General features: G+C 39.3%; 14 protein-coding genes and 1 further gene across 14 annotated transcripts; 9 read left to right on the top strand and 6 right to left on the bottom strand.

The window, feature by feature from the left end:
• Positions 1-186: 186 nt before the first annotated feature.
• RPT4 (proteasome regulatory particle base subunit RPT4) lies at positions 187-1,470 on the bottom strand (the record flags this gene model as incomplete). The annotated part of the gene is made up of 1 exon (XM_003644867.1): positions 187-1,470. One exon carries the CDS (start codon positions 1,468-1,470, stop codon positions 187-189), a length of 1,284 nt encoding a protein of 427 aa, XP_003644915.1.
• A 313-nt stretch (positions 1,471-1,783) lies between these two features.
• Ecym_2364 lies at positions 1,784-3,286 on the top strand (the record flags this gene model as incomplete).
• A 184-nt stretch (positions 3,287-3,470) lies between these two features.
• On the bottom strand, positions 3,471-4,787 carry COX10 (protoheme IX farnesyltransferase; the record flags this gene model as incomplete). Its single annotated transcript, XM_003644866.1, has 1 exon — positions 3,471-4,787. One exon carries the CDS (start codon positions 4,785-4,787, stop codon positions 3,471-3,473), a length of 1,317 nt encoding a protein of 438 aa, XP_003644914.1.
• Positions 4,788-5,080: 293 nt separating this feature from the next.
• Positions 5,081-6,055, bottom strand: RPN8 (proteasome regulatory particle lid subunit RPN8; the record flags this gene model as incomplete). The annotated part of the gene is made up of 1 exon (XM_003644865.1): positions 5,081-6,055. The coding sequence occupies one exon, from the start codon at positions 6,053-6,055 to the stop codon at positions 5,081-5,083; it is 975 nt and encodes a 324-aa protein (XP_003644913.1).
• A 283-nt stretch (positions 6,056-6,338) lies between these two features.
• Positions 6,339-7,382, top strand: GPN2 (GTPase GPN2; the record flags this gene model as incomplete). Its single annotated transcript, XM_003644864.1, has 1 exon — positions 6,339-7,382. One exon carries the CDS (start codon positions 6,339-6,341, stop codon positions 7,380-7,382), a length of 1,044 nt encoding a protein of 347 aa, XP_003644912.1.
• Positions 7,383-8,055: 673 nt separating this feature from the next.
• Positions 8,056-9,033, top strand: Ecym_2360 (uncharacterized protein; the record flags this gene model as incomplete). Its single annotated transcript, XM_003644863.1, has 1 exon — positions 8,056-9,033. The coding sequence occupies one exon, from the start codon at positions 8,056-8,058 to the stop codon at positions 9,031-9,033; it is 978 nt and encodes a 325-aa protein (XP_003644911.1).
• Positions 9,034-9,472: 439 nt separating this feature from the next.
• Positions 9,473-9,793, top strand: RBL2 (Rbl2p; the record flags this gene model as incomplete). The annotated part of the gene is made up of 1 exon (XM_003644862.1): positions 9,473-9,793. The coding sequence occupies one exon, from the start codon at positions 9,473-9,475 to the stop codon at positions 9,791-9,793; it is 321 nt and encodes a 106-aa protein (XP_003644910.1).
• Positions 9,794-10,157: 364 nt separating this feature from the next.
• PNT1 (Pnt1p) lies at positions 10,158-11,348 on the top strand (the record flags this gene model as incomplete). The annotated part of the gene is made up of 1 exon (XM_003644861.1): positions 10,158-11,348. The coding sequence occupies one exon, from the start codon at positions 10,158-10,160 to the stop codon at positions 11,346-11,348; it is 1,191 nt and encodes a 396-aa protein (XP_003644909.1).
• Positions 11,349-11,575: 227 nt separating this feature from the next.
• Positions 11,576-13,411, bottom strand: HRK1 (putative serine/threonine protein kinase HRK1; the record flags this gene model as incomplete). Its single annotated transcript, XM_003644860.1, has 1 exon — positions 11,576-13,411. The coding sequence occupies one exon, from the start codon at positions 13,409-13,411 to the stop codon at positions 11,576-11,578; it is 1,836 nt and encodes a 611-aa protein (XP_003644908.1).
• A 1,259-nt stretch (positions 13,412-14,670) lies between these two features.
• PAC1 (Pac1p) lies at positions 14,671-16,062 on the top strand (the record flags this gene model as incomplete). The annotated part of the gene is made up of 1 exon (XM_003644859.1): positions 14,671-16,062. The coding sequence occupies one exon, from the start codon at positions 14,671-14,673 to the stop codon at positions 16,060-16,062; it is 1,392 nt and encodes a 463-aa protein (XP_003644907.1).
• Positions 16,063-16,428: 366 nt separating this feature from the next.
• On the bottom strand, positions 16,429-18,939 carry VPH1 (H(+)-transporting V0 sector ATPase subunit a; the record flags this gene model as incomplete). The annotated part of the gene is made up of 1 exon (XM_003644858.1): positions 16,429-18,939. The coding sequence occupies one exon, from the start codon at positions 18,937-18,939 to the stop codon at positions 16,429-16,431; it is 2,511 nt and encodes an 836-aa protein (XP_003644906.1).
• A 365-nt stretch (positions 18,940-19,304) lies between these two features.
• RRN10 (Rrn10p) lies at positions 19,305-19,709 on the top strand (the record flags this gene model as incomplete). The annotated part of the gene is made up of 1 exon (XM_003644857.1): positions 19,305-19,709. One exon carries the CDS (start codon positions 19,305-19,307, stop codon positions 19,707-19,709), a length of 405 nt encoding a protein of 134 aa, XP_003644905.1.
• Positions 19,710-19,995: 286 nt separating this feature from the next.
• On the top strand, positions 19,996-22,068 carry NCL1 (tRNA (cytosine-C5-)-methyltransferase; the record flags this gene model as incomplete). The annotated part of the gene is made up of 1 exon (XM_003644856.1): positions 19,996-22,068. One exon carries the CDS (start codon positions 19,996-19,998, stop codon positions 22,066-22,068), a length of 2,073 nt encoding a protein of 690 aa, XP_003644904.1.
• Positions 22,069-22,252: 184 nt separating this feature from the next.
• MCM2 (MCM DNA helicase complex subunit MCM2) lies at positions 22,253-24,925 on the bottom strand (the record flags this gene model as incomplete). Its single annotated transcript, XM_003644855.1, has 1 exon — positions 22,253-24,925. One exon carries the CDS (start codon positions 24,923-24,925, stop codon positions 22,253-22,255), a length of 2,673 nt encoding a protein of 890 aa, XP_003644903.1.
• Positions 24,926-25,560: 635 nt separating this feature from the next.
• On the top strand, positions 25,561-26,637 carry Ecym_2351 (uncharacterized protein; the record flags this gene model as incomplete). The annotated part of the gene is made up of 1 exon (XM_003644854.1): positions 25,561-26,637. One exon carries the CDS (start codon positions 25,561-25,563, stop codon positions 26,635-26,637), a length of 1,077 nt encoding a protein of 358 aa, XP_003644902.1.
• Between the last annotated feature and the right edge of the window lie 168 nt (positions 26,638-26,805).

Here is a 26,805-nt window from a genome sequence, read left to right as displayed (position 1 = left end):
CATATATATAGTAATTTGATCTATGAAGTCCCAACAATATAATTTAGTTGCATCAAATCCACAAAATTTCAACGCAGTTGGGCTTCTGTTGAATAGAATTCTAAATACAAATATCCAAATACATGATGTAGCGTACTATTTTTTTGTCTTATTCTTTAGATAATGTACATAACATACTAAACTCTATCAGAGTTTTTGGTATTCCAATTTACCCTCTAATTTCTTGACCTCTGCAACCTTCCTCACAGCTTTCATTAGATCTTCTTGAATAATGTAATCACGATCATCCCTAATTGCAAAAAAACCAGCTTCGGTCACACAATTACGAATGTCCGCACCATTAAATCCGTCACTCATTTTTACGGTGGCTTCAAAATCAAACTCCCCAGTCTTTTTAACCTTAGCGGTATGAATCTTAAAGATTTCTAATCTTCCTGCTTCATTAGGTAAACTGATTTCTATCTTTCTATCCAATCTACCAGGTCTTAATAGCGCGGGGTCTAATGTATCCGGTCTATTAGTAGCCATAATGACCTTGGTCTGACCCAAGTTATCAAAACCATCCATCTGCGTTAATAGCTCCATCAAAGTACGCTGAATTTCACGGTCAGCAGAAGTACCTTCGCTGAACCTACGCCCACCAATGGCATCAACTTCATCCATAAAAATGATACACGGTTCGTGTTCCTTGGCGTATGCAAACATCTCTCTTATAATACGTGCAGACTCACCAATGTACTTATCGACAATGCCTGATGCAGGGGAAAAGATGAAATTGGCCCCAATAGTAGCAGCTACCGCCTTTGCAAGCAAAGTCTTACCAGTACCAGGTGGGCCATACAATAAAACCCCCTTTGGTGAATTAATACCCACCCTTTGAAAAATTTCGGGATTCTTTAATGGCAACTCAATCACTTCTCTCAACTCTCTGATCTGCTCTGTTAAACCACCAATACCATCAAAAGATATTTCACCTTGTTCAAAAGTGGTCATGTTATACACCAATGGATCTGTTTCACGAGGTAAGATTCTCATAATTGTTAACGTGGTAATATCCAACGTTACACGAACACCCTTCTTCAATTTTGACCGATCCGCACTGTTTCTCACCCCCACAATGTACCTAGGTCCACTAGATGCCTTCACAATATATTTCTCCTCCGAGAGTTCCTTCATCACTTCCCCAACCAATTGCCCAATGGACTGGAGAGCCTTTATATCCTGCTCCGTTTTCTCATATTGCTTTTCCAATTCTCGTATATCTTGTCTTCTTTGCTTTAATTGACCATCATAACGTCTATGTTCCAATAGCTTCTTTTTAAACTGAGATAATGCTTTCTTACGTGCTTCTTGTTCTGGATCAACAACTTCTGGTTTAGGAACTGGCTGTTCAGATTGACTCTGCAGTTCTTCCTTAGCCGCTTCACTGCCATTTATGGCTGCCATCAATGGATCCTGTTCCTCTGACATCGCTCTATAGACCAACTAAGCCCAATTCACACAAAATATCCTATACCTGAACAATTCTATTGCTCTACAAATCGCTATATTATTGGAATCTGTTTAATCCTGTGGGTGGCAAAACCTCATCTTAAAAACAAAATCACGTCTCCCCAAAGGTTAAAACATCACCAGTCACGTGACATGAAACCGTACCAAAAGATCTGAAAAATTTCCTTTCGAAAGCATTAGTTTATCACAAATTGGTGGTGCTACAGATCACTAAAAGCGTTCGAAAGGGCGTGTAGAAGAGGCTTTTTAAGCTATATACGGCTGGGATATCAACTATGAATATCCAAGCATTTGTGTTTTGTGGTAAGGGATACAAGGTATCGCCTTTTACCAATACTAGTGGTAATAAGGGGTTATGCAAGGCATTGTTACCTATTGCTAATCGACCAATGGTTGAGTATGTGCTGGATTGGTGTGATCAGGCGAATTTCCGGGAAATCAATATTGTGGTGGATATTGCAGATTTAGATGTTATACGAGATGGATTGGAGCACTTCATGAAATTGAGGGAGCAAAACTTTGAATTATTGAGCAAAACTGTTACATGTTTCCACACACACTATTTGAAGAAACCCCCAGCAATCAATTTCATTGGGTCTAAGTATGATTCGACAGGGGATATTTTACAGAAGGAGTTATTGGAGCGAATTACTGGAGATTTTGTGTTGTTGCCTTGTGATTTTATAACAAATAATCCTCCACAAATATTTTTGGATCAGTATCTTAACAGAGATCATGATAATTTGGCGATGGCTGTGTACTATAACAATGAGTTTGAGAATATTGATAAAAAGCAGATAACAAAGCTTTTCACTGTGTACACAAACAATGAGGATTCTGTGAAGCAGCCAGTTTTGTTGGATATTTATTCTCGCGATGATGTTGATAAGACGAACTATTTGAAGATCAGGTCCCAGATGCTGTGGAGATATCCAAGCTCTACAATCTCTGTTAAGCTATTAAACTCATTTATTTACTTTTGCTCATATGAATTGGCACAGTTGTTGAGTTCCGAAGTAGGTTCAGGCTCGGTAGAGGCAGACTCTAGTTACAGTGATGAGGAGGCTACCCATAAGTACACTAATAAGATTAATCCATCCTATGTTAAAAGAAAAACAAGGTTATCAAGGATCCTATAAACTGCCATAATTCTTTATCTAAGATCTTTCGTGATCTTGCTAGACGTTCTTGGCAACATTCAAAGGCTAGAGAAACTATCGGTATCTTTATTCTACCAGAAGTTGGCAGTTTTATCAGAGCTAATAATTTGAGTGCCTACATGGAAGCCAATAGGTATATTTTGAAAATCAAATCAACTTCTACAAGTCAGACACCATCCACAACTGCCAGCTCATCAGCTATCGGTGCTGATTCTGTCATTGGCCCTAACTGTACAATTTTGGAAAAGACCAACATCAAGCGTTCAGTGCTTGGCGCTCAGTGTAAAATAGGTAATCGTTGCCGTATCGTGGGGTCTGTGCTACTAGATGGCGTTGAAGTTGAGGATGATGTAACTTTAGAAAATGTTATCGTAGGCAAGTTTGGTAAGATATCCAAAAAATGCAGACTCACCAACTGTTATGTCGAGGGTTACTATGCTGTAACTTACAAGACTATCCTGAAGGGAGAAACACTAAAGAATATTTATCTGGAGGTGGAGGATGAGTTTGGTAATGATATATTGGCCAGTGAATCTGAGGGAGATACATCCGATAATAGTGAAGAATACTATGATGAGGAAGAATTTGAAGATGATGGTTTATTTGATCATTAAAAGCTTTCATTCAAATATATATTCACACACAGATATATATAGAAAATATAATCTACAACACCCTGTATTTCTGTCTCATAGCATTAATAGAATATCATATATTGATCCGAAAATACAGATTCTGAACAATTAAATAAATGACTAGATTATTTACAGGTTATTCATATATTTAAAGTGCTGCAAATTATGCAGATAAAGCGGGCTTCTCATCCAGCAACCAATCCCAGCGTCCCTTTTTGTGTAAAATTGCCAATATTAAAACAGCTGGCAAATGCCAGACACTTACCCAGAATGTTTTCCTAGCATAGACATTCGCCAGAGCCAACCCCTTGTTGAATTCAGTCTTATTGCTATAAACCTTTTTGGAATAGTTATAGCGCTGCTGCCACCAAAATTTGAACGACCAAAAGGCCATCCAAGCGTTAGCAATGGCAGAATCAAACTGGTAATACCAATCTGTAATACCATAATATGAAAGGAAAAAACATAATGGGAACATGAGCAGTGAATATCGCAGAGCCACACGAGCATTTAATTTAGGATTTTTCCACGCAGCCATTACATAGCCTGCATTCTTGTATTCATTCCTAATATTATGACTCAAAGTATTGAAATGAGGGAATTGCCAGGCATATAACAAACAAGCCAACGCCCAACAGGCTGGGTGAGATAATGGACTTGAAGCTGCCCACCCCATCAATGGGGGAATGGCACCCACAATGGCACCAAGCCATGTATTAATGATGTGTTTTCTCTTTAAGGAAGTATAGAGCCATCCGTAGAGAAATATATTAAAAAAGCCTAATGATGCAACAGTTGGATTCACCCCAAGAAGTAGGATTGTTGGACCCAAGAATCCTGTAACACTTGCAAATTTAAAAGCTTGTAAAGGTGTAAGCAGTCCGCGAACAACAGGTCTTGCTTGAGTCCTTACCATTTGTCTATCAAACTCTGGCTCCCTGCCCATATTAATTGCATTTGCAGAAGCAGAACATAAAGTGGTACCAATTGTTAATGACAACAACGCACTGATAGTAGCTGGATACGGAGACAATGCATATGAACAAATGGCGCTTAGCATCACTAATACCGTCAACCTTGGCTTAGATAGTTGCAGATATGGATCAATAATAGACTTTCGGATGCTCGTTATCCCGGCAGTTTTAGATCTGCTCAACTTATCTTTTCTTGTATGAGGATCAACCAGCTTCACAGTAAATGGTAATTCTCTAGCAGGGGTAGTGTCATTGCACCGTAAAGCGTTCTTAGCTGCTTCTTGGATGCTATTAGGACGCTTCCAAGGGCCTCGAAAACCATAATTCGTTGTAAATTCAATTGGCGCAGTATTCAGTGGCATTTTTGGAGTACTAGATTCCGTAGTAGAAGAATTAAATCTGCCTTGAACGATCGTAAAACTACATTTAATAGACCGCAATGGAACTAATCCATTCGCTGCGAGCATAATACTACCTCTAGTATAGGTAGGATGTAACACAGACATTATGTGCACACAGTATATTTAGCTTCCTAAACAAACTATGATTATGACTAGCTGTTACTCTTTCCTTCTTGACGTATCTTGCTGTAGATAAGATAAGTATAACTAGATGGTAATATTCTTGTCAAATGGGATAAAATGAAAAAAATCTCCCAGACGGCTGACGAAGCGTCATCACCGATATAACACTGAGATAACGGAGTTGGATAGTCAAATAGAGACATCAAATTATGTGATGCTTTAGACATATGTTTTATATAGGGTGGTGTTGTTTAAGAATCAATATGTATCTAATATTATGCCTTTGTTGATTCTTGCTGCTTGATCTCTTCCTTTGCAAGTTGCTCTGGCTCAAATTTGCTTTCTTGTAATTTCTTATTTTGGATTTTGTTCTCGATCAAATTGTCAAAAGCAATAATGGTTCTCATCAAATTACTAGTGTATATGACCATTAGCTCATCGTTGGTTTTTACAGTTAAAGCTTTTTGCAAGTTGTTGGAAGCATTAACAATGTCTTCGTTTTTTCCCGTTAGCTCATCATCGTCTGGCGACCCCAAATTAGGTAGAAGATTGAAGACATCTTGTAATTTGCCCAAGATGATGTGGTTAGCTGGTAACAAGCCCTTGTTAACTTTGTCTAAGTATTCTACAATGTCTCTCAATTTGCGTTGTAGTCCTTTTAAAGATTTAAGTTGATTAGTCAACCTAATTGATAGGTTTCCTGCGGCCTGATCACGCACATCTCGTAATAGATGTTCAACACCAATTTCTTCTGCTTCTTCTGCCTCAATTGTGGAAGGTAAATGAACAAACGTCTTTTCAGTGGAGCTCCCGTCATCCTTGACTTGTTCAACTGCCATGTACGCATCCGTAGGAAGACCAACCCCCTGTTGTTTGACATCTACGATCAAAAGCAAAGAATTTCCATCAGAATACTTCTTAAATAAATCGTTGATTTTTAGATCTGACGATTTCAACTTCGGACCACTATGATACCATCCAATCATTTTCTCCTTTGCATTAATCTTTTTGCACATTTCATTCATGCTCTCTATATAGTTATGATCCAAAAACCACACATCTGGATTCTTTTCATCCTCCTCAAAAGGCAACGCAAAAGAATTGGTTACTCTGATTGAAGAAGACGAACTGTCACCCAAAATAACCCCAACACATCTCTTGTGCTCTGGCGTATTCGTACGCTTATAGTGATCTAAAACAGAAAGTAGCACCAAAGGAGCAACAGTAACTTGCTCGTAATTTATAGGCATCCCCGGTTAATAGATAACTTATTTGAACGCTGTATACCTCCTAACAACTGTACTGATACTGATTGTTGATCTTTGTATTAGTGTTTCTGGTTGTGTTCGCCACCGTAACTTTGGATTTAATCAGGAACCTCAGTAAGATTCAAACGTTTAGAGTGATGTGGAAGTTTGTCTTATTTCTCGGATAGTTTTAATAAGAAGCTGCTACATCGCAACTAAAGAGTACATAGAGGATCCTGTTGTAATTATAATTAAGCTCCATTGGATCTGTTGGCTCGTTTGAGGTATGCCTTTTGGTCAGATTGTGATAGGGCCGCCTGGTTCGGGCAAATCTACCTACTCCCATGGCTGTAGTCAGTTTTTCAATGCCATTGGAAGACATGTTCAAATCATCAATATGGATCCGGCAAACGACAGATTACCATACCCTTGTGAGGTTGATATCAGAGACTTTATAACTCTTGAAGAAATTATGAGTGAACAGAAGCTGGGCCCAAATGGAGGCTTGATGTATGCTTTGGAATCGGTGGAGAACTCACTATCACTTTTTGTACTGCAAATTAAAGCACTAGTGAAGGAGGAGAGTGCTTATTTAGTGTTTGATTGCCCTGGTCAAGTGGAGTTGTTTACGCACAATTCTGCTCTTTCACGAATATTTAAGAGACTTGAAAAGGAGCTCGATCTACGACTATGTGTGGTAAATTTGATAGACTGCTTTTATATTACGTCACCTTCGCAATATATCTCCGTTTTATTGCTAGCCTTACGGTCGATGCTGATGATGGATCTGCCACATATAAACGTGTTTTCTAAGATTGATATGCTTCATACATATGGTGAGTTGCCATTTAAACTGGACTACTACACGGAAGTGCAGGACTTGGAATATTTGAAATCGCATGTCGAAAAAGAGGGCTCTGGTATGTTAGGAAAAAAATATGCCAAACTCACAGAGACCATTGCAGAGTTGGTTTCAGATTTCCACCTAGTATCATTTGAGGTGCTTTGTGTCGATGACAAGGAGACTATGATTGACTTGCAACATGTAATCGACAAGTCCAACGGCTACATATTTGGTGCATCTGAGATCGGAGGAGATACTGTATGGGCAGAGGCTACAAGACAGGGGACCGCTTCAGTTAGCCGCGACATACAAGATAGATGGATTGACAACAAGGATAAATATGACGAGGAAGAATATAAGAAGAGGGAGCAGCTTCTAAAGGAGCAAGCTATTCACGAAAAAGAGGTTCCCATGAGCGAGGAAGACGAATGGAAACGTGCGATGGAGGACTGGGAAAAAATGAACTCTTCAAATTTTACCAAATAATTCATAATGAAATAACCGTTTTAATGTAAGTTAGTAGTTATTGTTCCTTCACATTGTCATTCGTTGTGTATTCATTTACCGGTTTTCTAGAATTATTGTTTGGTGTAAATCTGTGCTGCGCTAGTTGACGCTCGATGGCGGACTTTTTCCTAAACCGTTCTTTAAGGCAGAACAGATATAACGGCCCGCTCGAAGGACAATGCGTACGATTATTTATAGGAATTAAGAAATAAGCTACAAATTCAGGGTAAGCAAAATGCCTAGAGTTAATTCAGCTATAGTTATACGTATTTGAAGCATCATTCAGTAGCGTACTCGAAGCTTAATATGATATTTAGGTTAAAAAAATTTATTTGTTCCGGTCTTGCCGGTCAATAGTGCCAGGCCATCTATTCTGACAGCGGAGACCAGACACCTGCAAAATTTAAATGTCAATACAATCGAAAAGATGATAATGACTCTCTACGGTTTCACTTATTTTTGCGTCACTAATAAAAATACTAAATAGTATATATGGAATAAGGTTTAAGGCTATTCATTATACCATAAATTTCAACTAGTAATCAAAATTGGTCGAAAGGAACTAAATGATTAGTTAGATTGCACCAAAAAGACTGTAAACTAATACTTAGTTATCAAACAATAACAAGATTCCTAAATATATATAATATCAATGCCATTCCGTTTTTATGGAGAAAAAATTGAATATGGAACTGACTTTCAGACTCCACCCTCGTTGGCGTTAACAGATGATGACTTCGAGAATATACCTGATATTATTGAGTCAGGAAAATCGTTGGTACCATCGCTGGGGCATTGTCTGAGTGTCACTAGATCTTCAACAAATCTGTGGAGAGCTTCGACTGAAATTGAACTACGTTGTCCTCCAGTTACATATCAATTTGGTGGAGAAACAAAAGAAGATCCTACTGTTGGTTCCCGTAAAGATAAGCTACAAAAAAGACACAGTCTATTTGGTACTTTGCCACCATTGCCTTCGATATTAACTCGAACAGGAAGTCAAAGAGTATCCTCAGAAACAAAAAGTTTTAGGGTTAGTATTGCAGACTTTGCCAAGAAATCACAAGCCAGTATAAGGGACAAAACTGCTAAAAGAATTCCTTCTTTGAGTGGTCAAAAATCCATATCGCTGTATTTTCCTCGTGAAAGTTCCTCAAAGAGCACGTTAAAATTTGCAGACGTGCATACTCAGACTCTTCCATCAAGTGCGTTATCCACACCTATAGAGTTACCAGAACCAATTGCACTACCTATACTAAACTATAATTTGCATGGAGGTTTCAAGAGTCCTTCACCATCCAGAAAGCTGTTCAGCAAGACATCTGGATATATGCATTGGAACCATGCCATTACCCAAGAATTCAATGGATATTCATTACCACCGCTTACTCCAGAAGCTGATGGTGATAATTTTACTTTCGAGAATCCAATCTATGCGAACGATAACATATACAAGGGGCCATCCCTCACATCTTCCATACATTCCGAAGAATCATATCTAAAACCGTTATCTCTTGAGCCAGCTCAGCATGCAAAAGCCTTTTATAAAAACCCATCGCCAAATATAAGTGAAACCTCATTTGAGCAAATATTAAAGAGATATTTCCCAAAATCAACAGATTCCAGTTAAGCGCACCATATAGATAATCAATGAGAAAGGTTAAACATGAAAACGATCTTGGTGCATTTCTATATTTGCATAACACGATATCTCGGCCGCCAGATCTAGAATTTTAATCACTGGTTGTAGTATAGCGAATATTCTACAGAATTTAGAGAATGCTCCAAAGGAGTCTGATCCTAATATATAACAGATAACTCTAACCATTTTAAAGTTAAATATAACAAATACATTATTACATAAATAATTTAATAATTGAACCTTATTAATATATGCGGTTATTAACCATGATTTATATCTTCGTGTATGACGATAGTTGATGATATGCTCCTTGGGATTTTTATAAACCGCGCGTTTCCAGTGGTTCATCCTATAAACAACTGTTATATAATTAAGTTGGTGGGTGTTTAAGAGTTCTTAAAGGCTTCCTGTTTGTCAATTATAGATAATGGCACCAACTCAGCTGGAAATCAAGGTAAGGGCATTGCAAAGATTGGTGAAGGAAGAAAATTATTATCAAGAAGAGTTAAAAGAACAAAAGGAGCGCGTAGAGCAGCTGCAGCAAGATTTTTCAGTTGATCCCTATGACTTAAAGAAGCATGTTGAAGTTATGCAAGATACTGAAAGATTGTTGCCAAAATTCTACGAAAAGGTTGAGCAATTCTATGAAGATTTGAAGAACTTCTTAGGAGATTATCAAGGGGATGAAGATACTACCGACGCATATAAAGTTCTAGATAGTGCTAAAGAGTTAGTTGCTAACAAATAAAGGGTTTTTTTATGCAGTAGATAGTTTACATTTATAATGCGTGGGGCTGTTTAGGCACTTTTAGGTTCTATTTCGATCTGCTGTATTAAAGACAGGGACGCAGCTCGATTTTTTATATGCAGAAATCTTTTGCAGAAGTGCTAAATTTAATATATGTGAGGTGTCCGCATTCATGCAGCTTAAGTGGTGAGCCCTAGTATATCTAAGATGTGCTTTAAAACAGTTGGATCGATGATCAGAATTGTGTGATTTCGGAAATCTTCATTTTTTTGAAAGTTCACTACTCGTTGCTTTCTATAATTGTTATTGGTACTACAAATCCTGATCAACTAGGTTCACTAGAAGAATTATTTCTAATTACTCTATGTTAAAGGTGTTATTTCGTTATCAATTTCGAGGGTATTCAACCGTTGAACCTATTATTGAGCTTAGTTCAGAAAAATTGTGGGTTGCGTCTAAAGCTGATAATGCTTTACTTGAAAAACTTGTATCGAAGAGCATTGCTGATAAAATACAAGTATCTTCTTCTTCAGAACTTCATGATTCCGTATTCAATTCAGCAAGATGTCTTCCGATAACGACGTTTAATCGTAAACGAATTTTCGAAGAGGTTGAGAGTGATATCAAGATTGCAAAATGGAGAAAACCAGTATTGAAATGGTGGAGATTAAGCCGTACTGTATACTCTACTTTCAAGGTAGGAATCATGGATACGTATCGAGTTTATCGTGATTCCAAATCGCTAAGTAGTGACCTAGGAACTGAGCTTTTTAGAAAGATAGAATATCTTGAAATTGAAGCGAGGCAAAGCGGCTCACCACTCTCATCAAGCATTGGTATACAAAGGAGAGAATTCCAAGAATGGAGACATAGAGACCAAGTTTGGAAGTTACCAAGATTTGGACTTTTAGTTTTATTATTTGAAGAATTTTCACTTGGTTTGTTATATTTGTGGCCAAGCATCTGCCCTTGGAATTGCTTGACACCCGGAGCATTTAAAAGAATATCAGATCGCAGAGCAGGTAGATTAGTTGTATTACCACCATGCGAAGGTAAAAAAGAAAGCTACCTCAGTGTATATACCGTTCCAAGCGCCAATCTACTGCAATATATCACCAAGATAGGATTATTACCTTACTGGAAGTCAAAAGTCTACAATTGGTCCAACACAAGGAGACCTGCTGAAATTCTGCGCAAATGGCATCAATATTTATTTGTTGATAATTGGATTATTTTGCGTATACTTCTCTCAGTAAAGGATAAACCCTTAGTAATTAGTGATCGAGACTTGGTTAATATCATCTTTGAGCGACAGTTATACAATAAGGGGGAGGATTTGAATGCCATGGTTCAAACTAAAAACGGCCAACAGCTCATGTTAAGCAGACTGTTTATCTACCTAAGCTGGCATTTTAACGACACAGTCAGCGTAGGAGGAACGAAATTGTTCAGTGAAAAATGGGGCGTTAATAATGTGGGCGTCCTAAATTTCCCAGGGTCGGCAGAGTTACTTTGCCTTAGCAACTTGAAAAATATTATGCAAGTTGGGACATGATTAAATGAAATTTAGATCCTAACTTCCGGTGCAAGGAGTATACACAATAATATTTAAAATGTTGAAGAAACTGCGGCAAAGAGGCGAGATAACGAAATGTGTGTGTAGAGTGACCTGTTTATGTGTGCATCTCAAGATAAAAATAAAATAAAACCAAACATTAGTCTCATAGCGTTTATCCCATCGCTGTAATTAAGAATTAATCTTATTTCGTTTATAGTTTTATATCACACTTTATGAGTTTCTAGATGCGTGCTTTCTTCTGAAACAATTGTATGTGAGTGACCTGGTGCCCTTAGAACACTCTTTTTATCATTCATGGTACAATGTTTAATGCTCTTGTACCAATTATCGTCCAAAACACTTTGCATACTAGCTCGCTTTGCAGGATCCACCTGTAGCATGCGAGACATAAGTGGCCTTGAAGCGTGTGGCAGCAAACGCAATAATATGTATGGACCTCGAATAACCTTCTTGGGTCTTTTATTTGGAGCTATTTCTGATGTAGCAAGCGCTTTTGATTCTCCTTCCGTTGGTTCACGAGCTGAAGGCATATCATTTTTGTCTTTAGGGAGGTCTGCGTGTTCTTCAATTTCGGTCACTTTTGCAGATTGCGGCTCCGGAGACTTTATAGCTGGTAATTCTAGATGCTTTTCGTCTGCCTGTGCCTCTTCCTGTGCCTCTTCCTGTGTCTCTGCCGATTTTGCATCTGGCGCTTCTAGCAACTTTTCATCTGGCGCTTCTAGCAACTTTGCATCTAGCAACTTTGCATCTGCTTCAGGTGACTTTGCCTCAGGTGACTTTGTATCTGAATCATCTGTTCTTCCCGAAGGAAGATCCGCGGCAACTTGTTTATGAATATCTATAGATGAACTTGGTGGTTTATTCTCCAGTTCTTGTTTTAATTCTTTCTCTTTCTGACGCTCTTCACGTCTTTTCTGCATTAGAAATTCATGCTCTTTAGCGCTCTTAACATAATCATGTTCCTGATCATCTGCCATGCAATATACCTTGAAATTATTATCAGTTAGCCGGGGTTCCTTCCAGGGAAACCGCTTCAACATCATACAACAAAAGATAATCGCAATAGACCATATGTCCACCATCGGTGCGCTGTAGGATTTGGTTGATATTAACACTTCAGGAGCCAAATATGGATCGCTACCCACAATACCATGTGCCATTTTCTCATCGGCCTCATACGTATATTTAAAAACGAAAGCTGATCCAAAATCAATCAGCTTTAGAATGCCATCTCGAGTCATCACACAATTATCCAACTTGAGGTCACGGTGAGCATATCCCTTTGAATGCAGGTAGCTAACACCTTCAACTAGCTGCTTAAAACAACAGTTAACTTCACCACGCGACATCTGACCAGACATCACAACCGCAAAGAAGTCTACAGGACAATACTCCATCACCTCATAATACTGACTCTGTTTACTATCTGAAAATACATCTAGCGTCTCAATAATATTCGGATGATGCAACATAGAACCAATCATATACTCTGACGTACACTTCCGCGAATAATCCTTCACGGATTCTCCCGGTCTTCGCGGCCTAAACTGTTTCACAGCAAAGGTCCTTCCATCTGTGGGCCTCAAAAGTACCTTCACTGACCCTCCCGCACCAGAACCAAGCACCTTCCCAAGCTTCCCATATTTCTGTGCCAAAATCGAGTCATCGTGATAAATACTCGTCTTGTTCGATAACGAAAGCACAGAATCTGAACTAGGTGCCGTAACCGAGGGCGTATGCGAATTGTGCTGTTCCACAGACCTCGTCAAATTCATCTGCAATGATGCAGTGGACTTCTTTCGCAACGAAGATCTAAAAAACCTTGTCAACTCGTTGAACGACCTATTATGGTGATGATGATGTTGCTGCTGCTGATGATGATTAGGCGACACATTGCCACTACTCGAGTTATTCGTCGTTCCCTGATTGGAATGGCTATGATTACTATCCTCTCGATTGATTGAATGAAGGGGTGATAACCCCTTCAAACTCTCTGAAGACTTCTTCTTATGAAAGTTTAATCCTAATAGGCTTGGCATGGTCACACCCACTATTCGCTGTATATCTACGCTGCAACCAAAATCCCTCCAGCACTGTCTCTCTGATAATACCCTCAAACTGGACTTGTTAAAACAGTTTTCGTGTCAAGTCGATGGTATTATAAAATCCCTTCGTCTGTTGCGCAATATCTGTATTATGTATAAATAAGTGTGCGTACACTGTGCTAACTATAAATCACACCGGAACCTCTAACTTTCTTTTTTTAAAACTTCTTTATTGGCCTCTTCCACTTTGCTTTGTTTTCTCCTTCTTCCCTTCTATCTATCTATCCCTCTGTATTCTCGGTGGCTGGGGGCCTAATATGTCTATCCCGTCCTGAAGATTGTTAACACTGTTCTAGCCATCTGGTGCTCTATGTATGTATGTACGTATGTATATATATATGCAAAGCAATGGAAGCCTCGGCACCACCACTGTTCCTCCTGGCGCTGTCTCTCCTGACAATTAATTACGTCTGTGAGTCAGTCTCTCGTGGTAGATCATTTGTAGAAGAACACAAGCAGAACACCCACAGAAGACCATCTTACATCTATGTATGTCGCTCTCTGTATGTGGCTGGACAATACAAGTTTTGTTGTATCATCGCCGTTGAAATTACGATTGGAGACGCCGTCTCTCGTAATGCCTCCCGGCCAGACGGTCGCACTGTGACTCGAGAGAGAAGGAAGAACAAACGGTCTTTTGCAGGACCAGAATTCCGAGTGATTTTTATGTAAGTTCGAAGAGCACAGGAAGTGTGCTATTTGCTACTAGAAATTAGATATATGGCACAGCAGAGAGAGCGGTCTCGAGAGAGTAGAGAGGGCAGAGAGAGACAGAGACGGGTATGGAGACGAGTTCGAGGGTCGTAGCAAGTGTATAGTAGAAGGAGGTTATCGTATCGATTGTGGGTTTATTTAATAAGCAGTGATGGCAAGTAAAGGCGTTGGGCCCACCAAATACGGAGGAGGGATTTGTTACAAGCGGAAGGGGGTTCACGGATGTTATTTTGGTTTCGGAAACAGAGGGATTTTTGAATTTGGTGTTACCCGGCTTTGATGAGGTGGTTCTCTCTTTATGGTAAGGAACAATAACAGTTTAGAGGGAGATTTTGTTTTTGTTATATAGTGTTGGGAGTTTTATTTTAGAAATTGTAAAAGCAGCACAATCGAAACAAGTGAACCAAGTATAAAAAGGTATTGGAGGTTAGCAGCTAGCGGATTTGAGGATTGCTTTAGAGTCGTGTAAGTTGGATGCGATGAGCCAGCGTCATATACTACCAGCACAGCAGCGGGTGGAGTTAAATAAGTCGATATATGATTATGTGGATCGATGTGGGGCGGAAGAGAGGTTTCTTGTGGAATTAAGGGATGTGTTAGAGTTGAGTGAGGCGGATTGTGATGCTGTGGGAAATGGTAGGGATGCGGATTTGCTTTTGAAGAAGTGGAATTCGATCATACGGTTACATAGGAAGATTATTGATTTGGAGCAGAAGTGTCAGCAGCTTACAGATGAGTTGGAGGCTATACCGACAGAGGCGTACAGGGAGGCGGAGAGGTCGGACAACAATGCGATGTGGATGCCCAGGGCTAATGCGACGTTTCAATTGGACTTGGGTAGTTCTGTTACGGATATCAAATTGCATCCTTCGTTGCCGGTTGTATTTTTGGCGACGGATCAGGGGAAGATGGTTGCGTACGATCTTTTTAATCGGTCGATGCCGTTGCATTCTACGCAGGCGCATATGAAGGGGATTACTTCTTTGGCACTAGTTGAGACTGCGGAGGGGGGTCTTTTAGTGTCTACTACGTCGAAGGATTTGCAGTGCAAGATCTGGTCGTTCACAGACAATGCGGGTTTCCAGCCGAATCGAACATTGTCGTCGCATGAGCATATAGTGTCACAGTCGCGTTTTCTAAGGTCGGGCACCGATTTGCTCTTGGTAACGTGTTCTAGGGATTTGACGGTGAAGGTTTGGGATACCAAGAGCGGATGGTGTGTCAAATCGTTTCAACCGCATAACCAGTGGATCCGCACTTTGGATGTTCATGGTGATTTTATTATCACAGGATCCAATGATTCATCTCTTCGGTTATCGCATTGGCCTAGTGGGAACGGTCTTTCGATGGCCACTTTGCATGAGTTCCCAATAGAGAAGGTTTTGATTATTCCAATGTCAGATCCTCCTGCATCAAATAATACTGCTAATGGTAAACCAACTACCGTACCCTTAGAACTCACAAATTTTGATCCCGATTATGGTTTATTAGGTTTCAAATATTGCATATCATGTTCCAGGGATAATCTCATAATCCTATGGAAGATTCCTCTACCAAAATTCATTCCTCATAGACCGCCACAACCAAACCCGTTACAGACTCAATTCGAAAAAGTTAATATTTTTAAAGGGCATACCTCATGGGTTCGAGATATAAAGGTGAGAGGAAGTCACTTATTTTCGTGTAGTGATGATAGGTCCATTAGGTGCTGGGACCTCGTCACTGGAGAATGCGTAAAAGTTTGGCCTGAAGCGAGCCAAGGCTTCATTAACTGTCTATCGGTTGACAGTGATGTGACCAAGGACAAGTTACTAAGAGATTTGCTCCTATTGGGCAGCATAGACGGCAAGTGTAACGTTTTCATGAAGTAGAATCAGTGGTGTGAACCATGTAGTAGTAGTACCAAAGATATATGTATGTATTTATGTCTGTACGTACGTATATTAAAATGTTTACAAAATACAAGTGTATATATATATATATATATATATATATATATAAATACTATTAGGTGGTATTATCTTGTGGCTTACTATAGATAATAAATTGCCTTTTTCTAACAAATAATGCTAGTTTCCCTTTTTCTATTTATTATCCATGAGTATATAATTATTTTGTATAATTTATAGATGAAGAATGTTACAGCGTCTTGGAAATTGTTAAGATATTTAAAATAAAAATAAAAAAGTGCATGAACTAAATAGGATCCAAATGGATCAATATTTATATTGCATGATTTATTCAAATCCATTGTAGGAGAATACAAATGGTTCGTATAAAGTTCCTTCTCCCTTGAAGAATTTAGACATAGATTCCACCCAGTGTAAACGTAGCGAATGTAACATCGCAGACGTACCCTCCATAATCACCAATATAGCGCAAGTGAGAACAAACCACATGGCAAATAGAAAAACTATCATAAAAATGCCAAATGGTCCATCCATTTCAAATCCCCGCTGAAGGGTCATCGACCACAAAACCGTAGATAATTGGGCGTGCGCCAAAGATAAAGCCCACAACCGTAAATAGGAAGCTGTGTGTGAGACACAGTTTAAACACCATTCAATTGTATGAATAACCTGATGAATTATAACGTCACCTAGATTTTCGCCATGGCTGCCTTCAGGATTCTGATCGTCGGTAGAAAGATCGTAATCCTCAGGAAGATGTTCTTCAACGGTAACATCGGCCAGATCGTAATCGGAACTAGGCAATGGTTGATGTAAATGTTTTTTTTGATTATAATAGAAATATAATGGCTTTGCCAGCAACAACCATGGAATGCAAACAAGTGCGACTAGTAATAGAAAGACCTGAAATTGTGCTTGACCCACGTATAGCTGTTCCTGTATATTACCGGGGGCCAAAAACATGTTTATCAACATGTTTAATAATCCAGGAGCTGGTTTGCTGTTCTTAACCCAATCAATAGACCATTTGTAAATGATGCATACCACCAAATAACCAAAAATACTGCACATGAACAACAAACCAGGGATAAAATTGCAGAATATTTCAACCATATCATTGAAATAAAGTGCGTTGATTAGAGCAAACCCGTAAGAATATAGCATATGACTGAAACCTATAATGATAGATAACTTCATCTTTAAGGAATTACTAAATAACAAAGCGTTTTCCGCCCCATGCCACGCAGAATCAATTCCCATAGAGTATACACCAACTTGAGTGGCTTCTATTGTCTCACCAACTTCCCAGGAAGCAGGCCACTTCCATCCAGATTTGAAAACTGTTAGTGATATTGAAAACATATCGTTGTACAACAAGCCAGTGTAAATGGAAAATGAACCCATTAGCAAAAGAACGTATCTCCCAGAGTATGCCATGTCAAGAATCTCATCTCTCTTCATTTTACCAATAGCCGCTTCTTTGTACACAAACACCAGTGCAACCATGACCATTAACATACCATGTCCGAGATCACCAAACATAATGGCAAACATGAATGGGAAAGTAACGATAGTCGCAAGACCAGGATTAACTTCTTGAAATGACGGAATAGCATAACAGTCACAAAGGTCCTGAAAGGCCTTTGTAAACTTATTAGTACGATGGAAAGTTGGTGGAGTTTTGTTAGTATGCAAGACATTGACAATAGCAGGTGCATCACTGCCCAATGTTGAAGTCAAAGTTTTCAATTCTATTTGCAAAGTTTCTAACTCATCTTTCGGAATCCAACCCTCCGCAGTTAGTGTTTTTCTATTGGAGTCATATGCAAATAGGTTTAAAGTTTGATAAACCATCTTTTCTTTACAAATTTGCTTATTCCATCCTTCTAACTCTTTACTGATAGAATACAAACCAGCTTCCAAAGTAACGGCTGTTGTTTCTAGCACTTTGTACAAGTCATTAAGGCGACCGTTGACTTCCGACAACTGTTTAGATCTAGGTTCACTTGAATGCTCAACTTGGTATAAATTAGCATCCAAAGACTCTGCTATCTTTTTAACTCTTTCCAAGATCAAATCACCATGCGTAAACACAATAAATGCATCTTTCTGAACTTTCTCTTTCAATTTTGGATCATACAATGGATCCGGCAACTCAATATGTTTGAAAAATAGGTTGCCCCTTAAGACCCTCCACAATATCTTCTCTAACGTAATTATCTTCTCATGGGAGATAACACCAGTAAGATAGGACACAGAAGGAGCCAAAGTACCGCTTTCCAGTTCATCCTCGTTGATTTCATTTTCAATATCTCCGAAATTATGGAAATCACTACCGTCACTCATAAAAAACCTTTCCACAGCAATCAAAAGATACCGAAATTCCTCCATATTCGTCTTCTGCGACTCCAACTGCTCACTAGCCTCCACCAACTGCACAAACCGCTCCTCCAACAAATTGGCATTCTCCACATGATCATCAATCACAGATGTGCTCGGTGGCATACTAAACCTCGATAGAGGCGTCAGCCCCCCATTCTCACACACCAAAGTTTCATACTCTTCCTCTTCGTCTAAATTCTCCACATAAATAGGAATTTTGTATTTTTCTAACAACGAATTAAAGTACCGGTACTGTCTCTCCACATTATCTAACCGCTGCAGCTCCGTCACAAACGTACGCTGAAACTTCTGCACACTTCTGTTCAAATCTCTAAACTGTACCAACCCCGTATCCCCTAAAGTGTACACTGCATCTCTAGCAATTTCCTGCGGAATGAACATCTCTGTCAAGACCATATCCACTGATCGAAAAACACCCTCCTGTTTTTCTGTCATCTCTCAAACAATATTACTAAATAGTCTGGACTGGATATCTTAAAGCAGGAATTGAGTAGCTAACTTATATATATACTTTTTGATTATTAGTTTCTGCTTTGAGCCTTGAATAATCCAGGTGTAACTTCGAATGGTATTTTTCCACAGTAGTACTTTCTAATATTTTATAACAAGGTTGCAAAAAATGTCATATCGCGGAAAATTGAACTTCATCAAAAAATAAAAACCGGAAATTTAGATCACGTGCTTACCACGTGATCTAAATTTCCGGTTTGTAAAATGGAGAAATTGGGGAGCTGGTAGAGATAAACAACAGCAACAACAACTAGAGATATATCACAAGGGACAAAGAACGGGGAAGGAAGATGGATCCGAACGTTTATGAAGCATGCAGTGATCTGATATACAAGTTCCATGGGCCTTCGAGTGCAGATGAAGTTCTTGCAGACAAAGTAAACCATCTGGTTCCTGTGCCGCTGCCGTCGGCGGAAGAGATTGAATCTGCCGCCAGGGAGGAGTTGGAAACAGATGAGGAGGTACTTCCGCATATGGATCTGAAGGTGTTGCATTATTTTTTGACACAGTTGGTTGTGCAGAAATATCCTCATTTGATCAATTGTTTTGATGAGACGTCGTTGATTGCTGTCGGAATGATGGTTGAAGAGCTGGTGCAGCAGTATGCGAGAAAAGGATCGGGGGAGCTTAGTGAAGGTGCTGCAATGGTCATAACGAAGATGACCAACTATAGAGAGTCTCCGTCGAATATCTGAATATGTTTGGGTCTCCCTCCATGTGTCACGTGATTGTGAATACCTATGAGTTTCCTTACAGGCAGGGAGCGGTTCTTCGCGGGCAATGAGATGATTTCTCATCATCAAAATATTTAGAAAAAAAAATTTTCTTCGGGTACACGCATCTGTAGAAGAGGTTGGGATGGTACTTCTTTTACTAGTTGTTGGTACGATGAGATAAAGGACTTTCAGGAGTTTGGTTTTTAAAAACAATTGATTTGCACTTGTGGGCTGTGGTTAGTATTAGCAAAGATAAAATACTAGGATGGCTAGAAGAAAAAACAATCGTAGAGGAGGTAGGAAGACTTTTGGAGCGCGTGATGACGTGCATGCCCAGAAAGATTGGACTGAACTCGTGAAGGAGAATGAAAAGTGGGAGAGTTACTACAAGGCGTTAGGGTTGTTTCCAGAGGAACAGTGGGAGCAGTTTAAGAAGACGTGTCAGACGCAGTTGCCGTTAACGTTTAGGGTTACAGGATCGAGAAAGCATGCCCAGGAAGTTTTGCAGTTGTTTGAGGAGAAGCACTTGCCTAATTTGACTGGCATTGAATGGGATGGAGAAAATATTGAGGCTCCAAAGCCGCTTCCATGGTATCCAGACCGGTTAGCGTGGCAGCTGGATGTGTCTAAGGGAGTGATCCGTAAGAATGAACAGTTTGCTAAGATGCAGCGGTATTTGGTTGTTGAGAATGCTGTTGGGAATATATCTAGACAAGAAGCAGTTTCTATGATTCCGCCTCTCTTACTTGAGGTTGAACCCCAACATACTGTGCTAGATATGTGCGCGGCACCAGGGTCTAAGACTGCCCAGTTGATTGAAGCTTTGCATGCAAAAGGCCCAGAGCCTTCTGGGTTTGTGGTGGCAAACGATGCTGATTATCGGAGATCCCATATGCTTGTACATCAACTGAAGAGACTTAACTCTGCAAACCTGATTGTGGTGAACCACGATGCCCAATTCTTCCCGCGTATAAAAACCTCCGAGGGTAGTAAAGATTTCTTAAGATTCGATAGGGTTCTCTGTGACGTTCCATGTTCTGGTGATGGAACGATGAGAAAGAATATTAATGTTTGGAAAGACTGGGCCACTGCTTCTGGGCTTGGATTGCATACAGTGCAAGTAAACATTTTGAACAGAGGTTTAAACCTATTAAAAGATGGCGGTAGGCTTGTTTACTCTACTTGTTCCTTGAATCCAATAGAAAATGAAGCTGTAGTCGCAGCTGCGCTTAGAAAATGGGGCGACAAAATCAAGCTAGTTGAATGTGGCGATAAATTGCCCGGGTTGATTAGATCTCAAGGCATTAGCCAATGGCCTGTATACGACAAAGGCTTCAATGCTAAACAAAGGTCTGACGAAGGTGTCGATGCAAGTTGGTTTCCTCCAACAGACGAAGAGATCAGTAAATTTCATTTAGAATCTTGTGTTAGAGTTTATCCTCACCAACAGAACACAGGTGGGTTCTTTATCGCCGTTTTTGAAAAGGCTAGCGCAGAAGAGCCTATTCAAACAGGAGAAAAATCTGAAGAGCCCGAACTCAAGAAGCAGAAGAGGGATGTAGCCCCAAAGAAGGAAAAACTACCAAGAGATGCTAACGAAGAGCCCTTTATATTTGTCGATCCTAACCATTCTGAATTAGCTATTTGTTGGGAATTCTATGGAATTTGCGACGATTTTGATAAAAGTACTTGTTTGGTTCGCAACGCAACAGGAGAACCAACTAGAGTCATATATCATGTTGCTACCGCTTTGAAACAACTAATTCAAGCAAATGAAGATAGGTTAAAGATTGTTTACTCCGGTGTCAGACTGTTTGTTTCACAAAGAAGTGATATTGGCTGCTCCTGGAGGATACAAAGTGAGACATTACCTATAATAAAACATCACATGAGTGGCAATAGAGTCGTCGAAACTAACATGGAAATGTTCAAGAAATTGTTATTGGAAGCTTTCCCAAGATTTGAGGAGATGGAAGAAGCTCATATTGACGACAATTTTATTTCAAGAATGAAAGAATTGAGTACAGGTTGCGCTTTTATTAAAGTTGATCGTGGAGCTGACAAAGAAGATCTTTTCTTACCAATTTGGAATGGTACTAAATGTGTCAATTTGATGGTCTGTAAAGAAGATACACATGAGATCCTGTACAGGGTTTTTGGAATCGAAACTACTAGCAAGCAAAATCCAAAGGCAGATGCTCAAGCTAAGGCTCAAAATGAGAAGGAAGCTTCAGAAAATGCTCTACCCGATGAATCACCTGATGAGCCCCCCACTGATACTTCTGTACCTGTCGAAAACAAGGTCCCAGAAACTGAGTCAAACTTTGAAGCTGCTTAAAAATGTTTTGGAAGCTAGCTGCGCTTGTATATGAGCCCTTTTTTTAGTATATATATTTACATATATATGTATGTATATTCATAATCTCACCAAGTAATATATACAGTCATTGGTTGTAATCATATGGCAAGATTTCCAAGTCGTCCATAAGCGAAATAGAAGTGATGCATATACTATTTAAGTGTTACACCTGATCTCTTTTACCTATGGTGTAAATAGCGAAAGATCTTTGTAGTTGGCGACGTACACTAATCTTCTGGGCGCCAACAAAACTATCAATGGTAACTTTGATAGCACGGTCCAAGTCCCAAGAGGAGACAAATTCGGATAATCTGATCTTGGCAAATGCTTCTGCAATTCTCAAAATAGATTCCAGATGACGTACAGTAATCGGGAATGATCCTGTTGTAATACTCTCACGCCTTAGATCGGCATATACTTTGGCAACTTTATCCATATCCATTTGATGCAGCTTAGGATTTACCTTGGTTCTGGCATAGTGGATATATTTCATGAGTGTTTCCTGGGGAATTGGAGAAATTTCACCTTCCTTCTCCCTATGTCTCTGTAACCTCTTTTGTCTTGAGGATAGTTGTACGTTGCCCTCATCGTCTGATTGCATCTCATCATCTTCTTGTAGGATAGAATCTGCATCTGGATGCGATCTAACATGAGAATCAACGACAAATGTTGCCAACCTTTCGTCACTTTCCTCATCTACTAAATCTCTTACAACACATAAAATATCAAATCTTGACAAAATGGGTTCTGTCAAATCCACATTTTGACTCAGGGGTAGTGTAGAATTATAACGTCCACCATTAGGGTTAGCCGCTGCAATAATGGAACATCTGGCCTGTAATGTAGTTACAATACCAGCTTTTGATATGGATATGCTCTGTTGCTCCATAGCTTCATGGATGGAGGTACGGTCTTGGTCAGTCATCTTATCAAACTCATCTATCATACAGACACCTTTATCAGCAAGGACTAAAGCACCTCCTTCAAGTGTCCATTCTTTGGTGATGGGGTCTTTTCTAACAGAAGCAGTTAAACCAACGGCAGAGGCACCCTGGCCGGTAGCGAACACAGCCCGATGGGCCGTCTTTTCCACATATTTTAAGATCTGTGATTTCGCAGTACCAGGATCACCTAGTAATAAAACATTTATATCACCACGAATAGAATGTTTTCCATTAACATTTTTTGGGACACCACCAAACAAAGAGCATGCAATTGCAGTTTTGATATCTCTATGACCATATATAGAAGGCGCAATAGATGAGATGACCTTATCAATAATTCCACGATCACGCGACATTTTCCGGAATGAACTTTCCTCCTCCTCTGTCCAACTAAATGAATCTAGGCCTTCATCATTACCATCGCCAACATGTAGACCACCTTCCCTTCTTTTGACAGAATTGGCTTCAATAACCGTTGCAAAAACCGGAAATCCACTTCTGGCATTCAAGCTCCCATCATAGGTGTTTTTATATACACCAGTAACTTCTATTTCTTCACCAGGTTTTGCAGTATCAACTAGATCCCACAATAAGATAACCTCTCTATGACGAGGCAACCTACCAGCAGGTACAGTTCCTGGAGACTCTTGTAGAGTTAATCGTTGGTAGTTACGATACAGGGTTTTTTCCATATTTGTCCTGAATGGACCCTTCGATCTACAGTTAGTACAGAAGGTGATTTTAATTTCCTCATTAGAGTCTTGGTAGTAGGGACCTAAAATCGAACCACATTTCAAGCAGTTGAATTTAACGTATTTTAATTGTGGAAAAACACCTGTTCTTCTGGTGACAACACCCGTTACACGTATTAACGAATTCAAATTAGCTTCACGTAATTCTCGTAAATTATGTATAGTGGGGAAATCAGAGATCCTGACATGTATCTCTGAGTGTATACGAGTATATTCTGGATAATGCAGTTGAGTTGCTTCCATTGCAACTGTATCAAAAATCTTTAACATCTCTTCAGGGCATTTGGCCAAGAAAAGGGCTAAAACAGCCTTAGACTCTGAAAGGTGCCTATAATTAACTTCCAAAGATTCAGAGTTTAACTCACCAAGAGTCCTGATTCTTGCACCGTAGACAGACTTTCCAAATTCATCTGTATACTCTAAAAGAAAAGATTTCAGTTCTCGAGCAATGGTACGTGCCACATTATGCTGTGTAATCCATTCAGAATAACTGGACGCTTTCACATCACTTAGAGATTCTAAAGTTAACTCCTCCATTAGAGGATCAATGTCCATATCAGAAAGGAGATCATCGTAGTCACCGTCCTCGTATTGCCGCCTTTTACGACGTCTCTGGATAGGCATCCCCATAGAATCCAACTGTTGAACATCGTCTCCTCCATCCCCATCTTCATCCAAGAATGCCTGTCTACTATTAATCAACCGATCCCTTTCATTCAATTGAGCATCAATCCTCCTACGATCCTCTGCAGATAATTCTGGCTGATCATCATCATCCATACCTTCACTTTCATAAAAATCCTTATCCCTGTTACTACGGTAATCATTATACATCTCCTCACCCATTAAATCAACCTCATTCATCCTTTCCTCCACCTCTTCAAGGTCCTCTTCAAACTCTATTTTCTCATCACCATCATTATCTGGGTTCTCAAAGTCAATTTCATCAGGCGAACCTAAAGGCGACTCAGTTCTTGTGTTCCTCAATACTTCACCTCCAACAATTACACCTGTGGCTTGAGGGGACGATGGTAGGTTATCTAAGCCTTCCCCACGCACAGAATCAGAACCCAAGCCATCTCCGTCATCTGTACTTCTTCTCCTTCTTCTTGGGTTTCCTGTCTCACCATCCGATGACATAACTCACAAAATTAAACTTAATCTGTATTCAACTAATAAGTCCTCCTTTATTTACCAATAAACACCTAGATCAACAACTATTTCATCAGCTAATACCTTCTAAAGGGTCTTAAATATCTACCAATATTCGTGTATTTGATCTTGACATCAGATTTTTTCCATAATTTAATTAAAAGATTTCCCAACAGGGCAATAAGCCAGAACCACCTATGTAACTACTATAAGCTACAAGTTTAAGTTAAGGCCAGAAATTCCGTATTTAGACTTGTGTTTCTAGCTTGTAGGACACCAGCTTTTAGTCTTTAGGCGTTTAACTGCATGTTTAATGCTGCATTATACTGAAATTGTCACGTGAAGTTTCAGATAGTAACGTGCTAACTATATGGTAAAGTTTTCTATATAGAAGTGTAAACCCCTTCTGACCATAGAGCTACAATTGAGAGATCAATCGGTTATGGCGTGTTGACGAGCTATTAGATAGCAACATAACTGTTATTCTAATTCTTTTATTATCTAAACTTTTTTCAGTTTCAAAACGGCAATATCTTCGCAAACCTCACACTGGATAAATTTAGAGTATTGAAACAAAGTTTAATGTTCAACGACAAACTAATTCGGCAGAAGGAGGTCCATAAATGAGTGAAATAAGTGCAAGCGATTATATCTCGCAGCAAGAGGCATTGGAGGTTCAAGCTAGAGAGTTGATGCCATGGGATCCCACAAAATGCACATACTCTATGGGTTCTATTAGACAACCGATATTCGCATGCCGGTCATGTGGAGATATTGGCGTTTGTTATTCGTGCTCAATACAATGTCATACGAATTGTAATTTGGTTGAATTGTTTTATAAGAGGCAATTTAGTTGTGATTGTGGTACTGAAAGACAGAGGTCAGATAACAAGAAATGTAGATTGAGAGGTAATGAAACAGCAGATATTCCAGATTATTCAAATCGATATGGACAAAATTTTAGGGGTTTATTTTGTGATTGTGGTCAAGAATATGATCCTAATACCAACTCTACAATGTTACAATGTATTTTAGGACTGGAGTGCAATGAGGATTGGTATCATGATTATTGTATATTAGGATGCACGAATAATCCCAATATTAAAGAATCTGAAAGTAAGCTTGGTGGGTTTCCAAGTTTAGAATCGTTTGAAGCATTTATATGTTGGAAATGTGTGTCCAAATACCATTCCCAATTCTCCCGTTTGTTGTGTCACAATTTAGCAGACGATATTGTGTCTGATACTGTAATGTGGGTTCCATGTTCATCTCTTAAAGAGCGGGAGGCGAAATTAGAGCAGAATAACAATTCTGCAAAGAGAAAGAGATACGATGGTGAATATTCAGTGTTTCTGAAAGAACGGTACTCTTCTACGTTGGATAAATTGAAGAGTTTATTGCCAAAGGAGGATATGCTGCGGATATTTCTTGCAGATATCGCATCTTTCTTAATTCGTGATGACCCTATATACGAGCCTCCAGAGGATACAGATCCAGTGTCATCATATGAAGCTGCATCCCAGGCTTTGCGTTCAGTTGGTCACCAAAATACCATTGATGGTCTTATTGCATATCAAGCAATAAAGTCTAAACTATCGAGTTTCTTGAGGCCGTTCGCCGAAACAGGAACGATTGTTAAAGAGGAAGACATTAAATCCTTTTTCAAATCGCAGAAGAAGCCGTCTTCTGGTTCATCATGAGATGACAAGTTGTTTGGAGCTCTTTGAAATTGATTTTAAGATACTCAAGGATGTAGATGCGTAATATAAACATTCTATTGTTGTCGTAGTACGCGTGCAATATATATCGTAAAGCACATTAAAATTAAATTACAGGCTAACAGACAGATTCGATGAACTGAATATATT

The sequence above is a fragment of the Eremothecium cymbalariae genome, chromosome 2, assembly GCF_000235365.1.
Source record: "Eremothecium cymbalariae DBVPG#7215 chromosome 2, complete sequence".
NCBI lineage: Eukaryota > Fungi > Ascomycota > Saccharomycetes > Saccharomycetales > Saccharomycetaceae > Eremothecium > Eremothecium cymbalariae.
The sequence above is the reverse complement of the archived record's forward strand: the minus strand, read 5'-3'. Positions and strand labels throughout refer to the sequence as shown.